The sequence below is a fragment of the Pterocles gutturalis genome, unplaced genomic scaffold (genome assembly GCF_000699245.1).
Source record: "Pterocles gutturalis isolate BGI_N339 unplaced genomic scaffold, ASM69924v1 scaffold4420, whole genome shotgun sequence".
NCBI classification, from domain to species: domain Eukaryota; kingdom Metazoa; phylum Chordata; class Aves; order Pterocliformes; family Pteroclidae; genus Pterocles; species Pterocles gutturalis.
The window spans coordinates 4379-15815 of NW_010143158.1; the positions used below are offsets into that span (position 1 = coordinate 4379).

At 51.4% G+C, this 11437-nt stretch overlaps 1 protein-coding gene across 1 annotated transcript in view; it reads left to right on the forward strand.

Annotated features, from left to right (window-relative positions):
- The window catches only part of ASXL1 (additional sex combs like transcriptional regulator 1), an 11378-nt gene extending 687 nt beyond the window's left edge, over window positions 1-10691 (forward strand). Inside the window, 11 exon segments of the mRNA XM_010084600.1 lie at window positions 2211-2319; window positions 3431-3551; window positions 3626-3723; window positions 4061-4154; window positions 4444-4596; window positions 5019-5182; window positions 5276-5372; window positions 5841-5946; window positions 6408-7023; window positions 7754-9343; window positions 9345-10691. Coding sequence (XP_010082902.1) covers window positions 2211-2319; window positions 3431-3551; window positions 3626-3723; window positions 4061-4154; window positions 4444-4596; window positions 5019-5182; window positions 5276-5372; window positions 5841-5946; window positions 6408-7023; window positions 7754-9343; window positions 9345-10691 — 4495 coding nt within the window.
- Window positions 10692-11437: the final 746 nt, after the last annotated feature.

An 11437-nucleotide genomic window follows, 5' to 3' on the forward strand; every position in this document is an offset into this window, starting at 1 on the left:
ACCTGAGAGGGAGCGTCGGAAACAACAGGAGTGGGGAGACTGTTTTCCTTGATTGAGTTCCTGTGAACTTCCATCTGTTTCTGTGACAGTAGAAGAGAAGCACAGAGTGTCTTGCAGATCAAAGAAAGCAGGTAACCGTGATGGTCCCGGTGCCTCGGTTAGTGCTGCGTGGCAAGAAAAAGCAGTTTGGCTGCCGGAGATGGGAAAAGCGGTCTCTTGGCTGCTGCTCCTTGGACGACTTTGGGGGAATCCCGGTGCAGGGACCGTTTCTAGTCCTGCTTCCCCTCACCGTGGTTCTGGGGACTTTTCCACTGCGGGGTTTGCCGTTCCTGAACCTGTATTTTATCCAGCTGCAGAAAGTGAAACAAATTTCTTCTGGGACCTCACAGCTCCAAGTGTTAGCTTGTTTCTGCTCCATATTTGTGCCTGCAGTCAGGAAACAGCTGGGCGGGCTTGAGGAGCGAAGGCTGGTGGTGCACACAGAGGTGTGGTGCGTGGGAGCTTGTTTGGAGGGGACGTGGCCGGCGCGTGTCGCTGTGTCGGTACCAGAGCTGCTGGAACGCCCACCGCCCGCTGGCTGTCCTCGCCGAGGGGATCCTCACTGGTGTGGGCACAGGCGGGGTGTCACGGCTCTGAGCAGGGCTCGGACAGGCTCTGACTGAGGACGTTCGTATAGCTTTGCTTTAATGGGATGCTCTGCGCCTTTCCGAGGTCAGTCCTTTTCCCTAGCAGACAGCTGATGAGCTGCGTGCAGGGCTGTCCCCTGCTCTGGGTAGCAGCAGGTCTGTTTCACACCCATAAATTCTCTCGGTGCTCTCCCAGTTTTTGACAAGAGACCTGTCACAGTGCGTAACTAGAGAGCAGACTTTGGGGCATGTGTCCAGTGCAATCCCACAGAGCTAGATCGCTCCTGTAAAGGTCGGTGGTGTTCCCTCGGGATATCTGCTTTTCCTTCCCCGGTCATTAATTCTCTGCTTTAAGAAAAGACAATTTTCTTCAGAGTGTAATTGTTCAAAGAATAAAGGCAGCGATCCTGCCCAGCTAAATATGCCGCCGACTTTGGTGCTTTTATAGAAACCCTTCCTGAAACTCCATTTCCTGAAGGAAACAGCTTGGGGCTGGAGATGTTGTTCCCGGTGGATCAATCCTGAGCCAGGGTTCCCAGCTCTGGGGGGGCACTGGGCTGACTGGTCCTGCCTGACTGGTGCTGGAGCCAGGACACTCGCACCCAGCACCATTCCTGGGTTCTGGCTCCTAGCAGAGTTTTAATTTTTTTTTTTTTTTCAATTTGGGGAAGACAATTTCTGTAGCTGCCCTGCAAAGGTGTGCTCTGTGGCGGGCAGCGTGCGGGCAGCGCTCTGTTCGACCCCGATGGGAGAACGCTGGCTGACAGGACGGAAGGATGGAAATTTTTTTCATAGTCTCTAAAAGCAGTGTAGGCTAATTTTGTCTGTTGCCAAGGCTCGTGAAGAAATGTCCAAAAACCAAACGCATTCAGGGTAGAAACAGAAATTGTTCAAAGTTTTCGATTTGAGAATTATTTTCTTTGAAATATTTTGTCTCAGTCCAGTTTTCAGTTTCACTTTTAATAATAACGAAATCGATACTGCTTTAATGTCTCTTCCAGGTGACTTTCTGCCTGTACGTGTGTCACTTATTGGAAAATACGAGATTATGTGGCACAGAAGTTCCACTGGTGCGAGCGTAGGATGGTTGCTTTAACCAGGGAGTTGACAAATGAGTGCATCAGACCTTTTCTGTGTACCTCTGCGAGGGCAGCTCTGGCTGTGGCATGTCAGGGAGGACATTCTAGAAACACGTCTGTGTACGATTTGTCCTGGTTTTGTTTACATCTTTCTGCTGCTGAATAAATCTGGGGTTTCTGTAAAATCAGCCCAACTCTGAAAGCTTCAAGCAGAGGAAGGGGGGAAACGGGTCATAAGATTTAGGAACGTCTAAAACCAGCTGAGAGTAGCTTCAGAATTGGTGTGACGCTTCCTGTTTTCTGCCGATTGCTTTGCCGTCATGTGTCGAGGCTGATGTACAGGTCACAAAGGAAAAGAGTAATTCAGCTCTGTCCCTTGAAGGGAATGACATTGTCCCGTCCCCCTCGCTCAGCTCGGTGATGCCTGTTCACCGAGCTTTCAGGCTGCGTTCCTGATCCGGCTGTTTGTTAAAGCTCCCCATTTCTCTGCCGTTGTGTGTTGCAGCGGCACGTCCCCACTGGCCTGCCTCAACGCCATGCTCCACTCCAACTCCCGGGGAGGCGACGGACTCTTCTACAAGCTGCCCGGGCGCATCAGCCTCTTCACGCTCAAGGTAAACACCAGGTTCCTGCTCTCGGCTGCGGGCTGGGGCGCGAGTGCTGCTCGTGATGCGTCGCTGAGTGCTGGGCTGTCGCCGAGCATCAGAGGAGCTGAACGTGCTGCCTGCGAGGTCGGCGCGTGCAGGAGTGTCTGGAATTCATTATTTCTTTAGAGCTTGTGCCTTTCAGCTCTGTTCAGTCATAAATGATAAATTTCTTTTAAAACCCCCTGTTTCTTGAATTGCACAAGCCAGAGAAATCCTCTTTTTCCAGTACTTGGTGCCCAGCTTGGGTGGCTGCTTATCCAAACAGCCCCGTTCACCCCTTTTCCTGCAGCTGGAGGGGAACACAGCCAAGCAGTAAATTAAATTGGTCCGAGAGCTTGTAGCTACAAGTGAAATCTTGACAGGAACATGTATATTCATTCATCTGGTTGGTTGTGTTGTGTTCCAAAGCATTCTCTGTATATTTAGCATCACCATTTTCCCCAGATCTTGAGGTCTGTCTGGAACATTTTTTATTTTTATTGTCCCAGTGATCTTAAAGATGTTTCTGCTCTTGGGCTTTTCTTTTGCCTTGTTCTGCACTGTTGGATTTTCTGATAACTATCAGCTTGATAGACAACAGCTATCTCAGCTAGTTCCTTTGCATCTTTTTTTCTGCTGTCAGAAAATTGTGTTGAGTTGCCATATTTTGCTGAAAATAGATGGCATTGCAATGGGTTTGATTATACGAGTAGTATATACATCTCTTAAGCTTACTATCTTAGTGTTTGGCTGCTCTGATGCTACCTGTTCTTTCATGGTAAGAACGAGATACTGCTCTTAACAGAAACTGCTTGCTTGCGGAAAATTGCGATGAATTATTGACCTTATGTGTTTTGGATATGTTTGAGTTGCTCGTCTAGGAGGTGTCTATGAGCTGTGCGAGTAGTTTAGATGACTTCTGTTCCACTATGAACCCAAATATACTTTAAAATATCTTTCTGCACAAGGGTTAAAACAGGGAAGATTAAAAAAAAATTAAGCTTAAAAACTAAATGCACTGAAGCGTCTGTTCCCATCGGTTTGAGTCGCGGTGGCTGGGAGGGAGGACTGTAGCCGTCCCGGTTCTGTTTGCCCACAGAAGGATGCCCTGCAGTGGTCTCGGAATCTGTCTGTGCCCGAAGGGGAGGAGCTGGAGGATACCGCAGACGCCGAAAGTTGCGAGTCCAATGAAGCAAGCACTGTGAGTGGTGATAATGATGGTAAGTGTCTGATAATGTTAATCTGGAGCTATAGGATCTGCTTCTGGGTCTGACAGAGTGCCTGTCTCTTCCAGTGTCCCTTGATGAAACCTCCTCTAATGCCTCGTGTTCCACGGAATCGCAGAGCAAGGGACCCGCTGCTGCCAGGGAGAGCTACCGAACCACCTCCCAGGTAGGGAACAGTGGGACTAACGGGAAGCACGAAGCCTCTGGGCGGGAGCTTCTGTCGCTGCGGGACAGCCGGGTTAGCGTGATGGCGAGTAGTTGTGCCGTGTCCCTTGGAGAGAGTGGCAGGGCTGTCTCCTTGGGTGGGGGGCTTGCAGCGTGGGGAGGGATCGTGTGCAGGAAGGGGATTTTGAATTCTCTGCTAGTCATAAATACAATGACACCTGAAGATTTACCCAGGAGCTAGGCAGCTCTTTGAGGAACATGCTGCTGAGGAGATTATTTTACCCCTCCATGATGTCTGTGTTCCTTTGCTTTGTTTTCGGTTTCTTTCTGGACTGCAGACAGCCAAACAGAAGAAGAAGACGGGTGTAATGCTGCCACGCGTCGTCCTAACACCGCTGAAAGTCAACGGGGCACACATGGAGTCTGCCTCCGGTGAGTGTTGCTTTCGTTGTGGTGGTTTCCTAACGACTGCACAGACAGCTTTTAATCAGTGCTCCCATTATCTGTGAGTTCGAGGATTTGTTTAACACTTGGTGAGGATGCAGGTGACTGTAAATGACACAGACTGTGTATGGGCAACTCCATCAGAATAGTTTGTAACTGGGCAATACCCTGTAACGGTGGATCTGTTATTGGCAGGTAATTCTCACATGTTAAACCACTCTCCAAGTGGGGCTTCTGCTGTTCTTTGCATGTTTTGATGAAATTGTTTTGCTTTCAGGCTTCACAGGGAGGCACGCGGATGGGGAGAGCAGCAGCACGTCCAGCAGCAGCAGCAGCTCCCTGGCCCTGTGCAAAGCCACCTTGCGCAGCAGAACAGAAATAAACAGGGATCCTCCGCAGCTCCTGAGAGGTATCCGAAAGCCCACAGCTGGTACGTGCTGCTGATTAAAGTTAGAAGAATAATTGGCCATAAAAGCAGGCAATGCTGAAGTCTGTGTATATCTGAGAAAATGCCAAAGTTCCCTTCCTTCAGAAGGCACATGACCACCTCGAGGCTCGCAAGCTGGACCTTCCTCCCCAAACATTAGTGAGACAGTTTAAAAAATTTGCCTAATCCAAAGATCAGCATCGAGAATGGTACCCAAATGTGACAGAAATGTGACCTCATATCAAAACTCCAGATGTGTGTCTATGAATTAGTGTGATCGAGAGTCTTTCTTCATACTTGAACACAATAGTTTTTTTCTCATGTCTTGCTCCTTTTGCTGTAGTAGTTGGGCATGAATGTCTTGCCCACAATGCTGAAATACTTTTATACAACGTTTATTTAATTTGCCTGTCCTTAAACTGCAGGGCAAATGAAGCGAAACAGGGGTGAGGATATTGACTTCGAAACGCCGGGCTCCATTCTTGTCAACACAAACCTGCGAGCTCTGATCAACTCCAGAACCTTCAACGCGCTCCCGTCGCACTTCCAGCAGCAGCTTCTCTACCTCCTTCCCGAAGTCGATAGGCAGGTAGGAGGGTGCAGCGCTGGGCTGTTTCCCAGCCACCGCGTTGCCCCTTGGTTGTGGAACGGTGGAGCAAAGGTTTCCTGTGTGTCCCGCTAGGTTGGGGCTGACGGGCTGATGCGTCTCAGCGGCAGCGCTCTGAATAACGAGTTCTTCACCCATGCTGCGCAGAGCTGGAGAGAGCGACTGGCTGATGGTGAGTAGGTTTGCTTTCCTGGGTGACTGGAGAATGGGTCCTCATTTTTGGGGATTTTTTTGTTTTTCTTTTGTGGTTAATGAACAGGAATTTAGTCCAGCTTTCCAGTGTATCTGGCTATATTTGCTCCAGCTTTTTTTTTTTTTAAATCAAGGATGTGTTTCCCTTTGGTGCCATGAGACCTTCAGAACGAGGTGGTGGAGGTATAAAGTAGTGCCAGACTTATCTGTCCTTAAATGGTGACCTGTGTCTGGTAAAACACAATTTTTTTCCAGACCTGAGGCTGCGTGACCATTGCCCTTAAGGAGCCGCAGGCAGCGTGTGGACCCATAGTAGGGTGGGGAGCAGGGCGATAACAGAAAATCTGTCCTTCGTATTGATAGCTGCTGTACTGTAAAAACACAAAAGGTTGCATTTGCAGAACCAGTTTTGTTTGGAACTGAATTTCAGTCTCTTGCTTCCACGTAGGTGAATTCACCCATGAGATGCAAGTTCGAATTCGGCAGGAGATGGAAAAGGAAAAGAGAGTGGAGCAGTGGAAAGAGAAGTTCTTTGAGGACTACTATGGACAAAAGTGAGAAATTTTACCTCATCTGTCCTGTTTCATCTATGTTTATGCAGGTGGCAGAGTGGGCTTCTGCTTGTGGACACCTGAGAGGGTGCGGCACAAACTCCTTGAACAGTGCAGCTTGTGGGGTGAATCCTTCAGTGCTGCTCCAGGGAGAGCCTCGGTGGAGGTGCTGGGTCCCAGCAGAATTTTGTAGCCAGTCTATTTTGTTTCTAAGACAAGTTAATGTTACTTGTTTTCCTTCTGAAATCTTTACATTTTCTTATTTTTCTCATTCCCTGCGACAGGCAGGTGGGATAGCGAGTGTACAGGTTGTCTCGTTGCAGCCTGACTTCACGAGGTTTTGATGAGTCTCTGCCTTGTGTCTGTGTGTTACTGGGTGGAGTGGTGACAGCACAGCCATGAGAGGAAATGCTTACATTAGGATGGGCTTTAGCTTTTAGCTAGTTTTTATGTTTGCCTCATAGGTTGGGCTTGACCCAAGAAGAATCCCAGGAGCAGAATTTGGTGCAAGAAGATGCTGAGAACAGGACAAGACTGTCAGTTAAGGGAGAAGCGAGGCTGCCGCGCGGTCCTGCGACACGGCAGAGAGATGGGCGCTTCAAGAAACGCTCCCGGGCCGACCTGCGGTGCAGAGCCAGGAGAAGCCTGTACAAATTGCGTGAACCTGAGCAAACGGAGACTTCCAAAGAGACCGCTTCTGCGGGACCAGAGTCCTCTCTTCATAAAGAGACCAAGCCTGAGATAGACCTGAAGAAAGAGGAGCTGACAAGCCCTTCGGCTGCAGCACTGAAGGCAGAGGGTTCAGAATTGCACCTCTCTCCAGAGACTTCCAAATTACACAGTAAATCAGAAGATCCGTCGTTGGCAGCTGCAAACAGAATTCCCAGTTTGCCCCAGGAGAACTCCGCTCGGGAGTCCAAGGACCAGAAGAGGAAATGCTTTGAGGAGACTGCCTCTGCCTCCTTCCCCGAAAAGAAGCCCCGGCTTGAAGATCGTCAGTCCTTTCGTAACACAATTGAAAGTGTTCACCCAGAAAAGCCACAGCCTACTAAAGAGGAGCCAAAAGTCCCACCCATCCGGGTAGGAGGGAGAATTCTAGCTGCTTGGTATCTCGGGGCTGTCATGCTCAGTAGCATCAAAACATTATTAAAATGTCAAGTGTTGTCATGTTAAGAGCAGAAGTGGCAGGGTTTCATTGGTGGAACTGGCTAAGTACCTCTGATTACCACCGTTTACTCTCATATTTAGACAAGCGAAGAATGGAAAATCGTTCCAAGGTCTTTGCACAAGAGCGCAGGGTAACCTTGACTTACTCTGTTCCTTTGCATTTCTGTGGATACAGAAATCACTTTTCCTGAAACTAGCTCCTGTTGCAAAAAAGGCCTTCCAATCGTATTTGTGATTCTGTGTCGTTCCTCAGTCCCTTTCCTTTTGGGCAGAATCTTTGCATTCCTCCTGACTTTTCCCGTTTCAACTAGAGGTATCCATCCTGTTAGCTTCAGGGTGGTCATCCTGATGGAAAGGAGACCAGTGAAGATCTGAATGCAGATCCCTTATTTCATATTTGTCTGTGGGCTCTGGTAAAACACTGTTGATATTGACTGAGCTTTACCTATCCCATGACCCAGCACATAGGCAGAGGTTACGGGGCAGACGCTCCTTCTCTGCCAGAATTAGTTTACAAGCTGGAATTTTAATTTTTTGTTGAATTCTTGTGATAAGGATTGTGATGAGCAGATGCTAATAAAATGCATTTTGCTGCCTGAAAACCGTCGAGTGTTAGAACTAATGGCTTTTCCCTTTCTTTCAGATTCAACTTTCACGTATTAAACCACCCTGGGTGGTTAAGGGTCAGCCCGCTTACCAGATATGCCCCCGGATCATCCCCAGCACGGAGCCCTCCAGCCCCCGGGGCAGGACCGGTGCCCGGACCCTCGCAGACATTAAAGCCCGTGCTCTGCAGGCACGAGCCCAGCGAGAAGCTGCTGCTACAGCCGCCATCGGAGGTGGGGGCGGCCCGGGTGGAGGGAGAAGCGCTGACGAAGGAGGCGGCAGAGGAGAATCCAGCAGCCGTACCGAGCACAGGAGATCCAAGAGAACTCACGGAAAGCGTTCGTCAGATCTACAACGAACACAATTACTGCCGTCTCTCCATCTGAACGGAGGAAAGGCTGAGGGGGCTGCTCAGGAGGCTGACCCCAATTCCTTCCTCTCCTCAAGACAAGACCCCTTTCCTTCAAAGAGCGAGGGAAGCGGTGGTCTGGAACACCCTGTGGGCACTGGCTCCGGGGAGGCTCAGCCTGGTGATGGGTCACCGCCAAGGCAGCTCTGCGGTGCTGGGACTGGGTCGTCCTTAGACAGTGCAACCTCTGAGAGGCAGGAGGAGAGCCCCGAGCAGCTCCTCTGTGACCCAAGGACCGAAACCCCACCTTGTGTTGCATCGCAGGAGAGGCAGAGCACAAAGCTGAAACGTGCAGTTCCTCCCGTGAACGGTCTGTCGTGTTCTCAGGCGCAGGGAGCTGCGGTCAGTCTGGCGGGAGATGGGGTCGTGGCAGACCTCGGAGATGTTGGTGCTCCCGCCGTGCAGCTGGATTATCCTTCTGATGTAAAGGAAAACTCCTCCAGTTGTCCTCTTCTGCCAGAATTGTCACCAGGTGGTAAAGAATGCCGGGAGCCAGAAATGGTGGCTAGGTTTAGATTTAATGGCTCTGAAACATTTGCGGAAAAATGCGGCGCTGACAGCGACAACCCCAAAACAGTGACTGCTGGCGGGGAGAAGGCGGCAGTCCCTGCGCACTGTGACTTCCCACGCCTGCAGGCAAGGAAGGAGAGCGATGGCAGACGAGGGGACGAGGAACGGAATGCAGAGCCTTTGAAACCCTCTTTACACCATGACTTTATTTCTCAGAATAGGATAGATACCTCTGAAAAACTTCTGCAGCCGAGGGAGGGGTGCCCCAGAACAGACCCAGAAAATGCACGTCAGCCGCTGAGAGAGACTCCAGAGCTCCAGACAAACGGAGATGATGAAATACAGAGTACGCACAGCGAAACGACAGATACAGCTTCAGACTGTGAAGGTGACGTGGCGGATGGGAACGCAGAGATGGATCTGTGCTTCGGGAGTGCCAGCTGCAGGGAGGGGGCTGGCAGAGACTCCTCCTGTCACAGCAGCACCGAGAGAGGCGATAGGATTAGACCAAAACCATCCGTGGAAGCCGAGAGCCTGGCCTATGCTGGGGACTTCCCTGCAGTCACAGCGATGAGCGCTGCACCCCCAGCTCGCCGATGGGGACCCTGCGCACCACCGCCCCAGAAACCCGAGCGGCCGGCGGGTTCTGCTCGGCCCCTGTCCTCTGTTGAAACCAACAACCCCTTGGTGATGCGGCTGCTTAAGGGGCACCTGCCCCAACCTGCCCCTGGAAGAAGTTCTCCCGGTACCTCATGCCAGCATCAAGCTGGAGATCACGCAGCCGCCTCCGGCCAAGCAGCCCGAAAGCCTCCCCCTGCAGATGGAGAGAGGTGGCGGTTGCTGTGTCGGTGAAGAATCTTCTCCAGATGTAGGAATAAAGAGGAGTGCCCTGAGCAGGAGCGATGACTTCCACTCGATGAGATCGTCCGTAGATCCCCAGGAGAAGAAGCACGGGTCAGGGACAGCGTTGCCTAGAGCAGAGGATGCGGAGGATCAGTCTGTTCCAGAAAAACATTCCAAAGTTGGCTCAACTTTAAGCTGCCCAGACCAGCTGGCAAATGTGTCAGGTGCCTCTCAGAAGCCTGAAGATGGGGGCCCGCAGGAAAGAACATTTTCTTCCTGCAGCTTTGAGGAGCAAAAGGAGTTGCCCAAGGTCCATCGGGTGCCACAGCACAACCCAGCGACAAGTGTCATCACAGATAAAAGCCTGGAGAAGCTGAACGCCTCTATGGAGCCTCGGTTTTTATCTCCAGCTGTAACTTCTCTCGGTCCAAATCAGACAGGGGGTACCTCAGTCAATAAAAATTATGTTGGAGTTCAAGGCAAAAAACTCTTTGGTTCTGGTTTTCCTTCCAACCCCAGTGTTCGACTCCATCACTCCAGGGCTTTGGATCAAGCTCCAGCCATGGGAACCTTGTCCCCCAGCAAACAGATTCCTCTGCACAAGAGCTGCGTGGCAGGAGAAGGAATGCCAGCTGCAAGGGAAGAGTGGACTTCAAAGCAGCACGCCGACACCCTGGGAGGAATCAAAAACGAGAACGTGCTGGCGTGTGGCAGCCCAGCCAAGAGTAACGCCGAGAACCGGAGGGATGCGGCACAAAACCCCGTGGAGCTGACGGAGCGTTTGCAAAGTGTTCCGCTGGTGATGGACTTGCCATTTTTCAGGTTTTCAAGGGAAGCAGGAAAAGGACACAATCACCCTTTGGAGCCTTCTTCCATCCCCTCCCAGCTCAATATCAAGCAAGCGTTTTATGGGAAGCTTTCTAAGCTGCAGCTTAATTCCACCAGCTTTAATTATTCATCCAACACTCCAGCTTTTCCCAGAAGTCTTGCTGGAAGCATGATGCAGCTAACCCACAAAGCGAACTTTGCTGCAAACCGTAACACGTCCCTTTCCGTGCAGATGTTCGCTGATAGCAGCAGCGTTGATGAGATCTCGTTCAAGTGCTCGTGCAGCCTGAAAGCCATGATCATGTGTAAGGGCTGCGGGGCGTTCTGCCACGACGACTGTATAGGACCCTCCAAGCTTTGTGTATTGTGCCTTGTGGTGAGATAATAAATTATGGCCATGGGACAGGGTGTATAGTCGGTGTGTGTATTTTGATAACGACTGATCCTGAAGCCTGTACACAAAATACTGTTCTGTTTGTGGTAGAAATGCTGTTACACTTTGGTTTGGTGAGGAAAGTTGACTTGCCTTCCCACTCCGATCCACCGTGCAAACCCCTTTCTTGCTCACGGTTACACTCCGCTCTCCTGGGCTGCACCCCACTGGAGCGATCCTTCTGCTTCGTGCTGTCCTGGAAATACCGACTGTGCTCTGGTGCGTGCACTGAGGCTGGCGCCGGCGTGAGAGGCAGTTTGCTGTGGCAATCCGTGGACCCTCCGTCGAGGAAATCTTTCCATCCAAAGGAACTGGAGCAGGGCGTTTTCTCCTTCAGGGCTGCGCTCGGTGAGCCCCTACAGTCTTCCACTCTCCCCTTGGGCCGTCTCCATCCCTGTGTGCGGGGGAAGCACGGCCGCGAGCCGGGAGCCGTTCTGCAGCTGCGGATCTGGACGGTGGCTGGGCGCTGCCGCGGGACGCGGTGCCCGGTGAAGCAGCGCCGTGCACGGCTCACCCTGCGCTGGAGGGAGCCGGCCTGGGGGCTGCATGAAGAAGAGAAAATACAAAAGTGGCAGGGGCCGGGCCAAAGCCTTTGGCAGGGCTGCAGGGGGGGGGACGGCCCGGGACAGGGCGTATGGCCTGGAACTGTGCCTGGCGGAGCTTGGGGACAGCGCTCTGACTGTCCCTTGGGCTGGCTT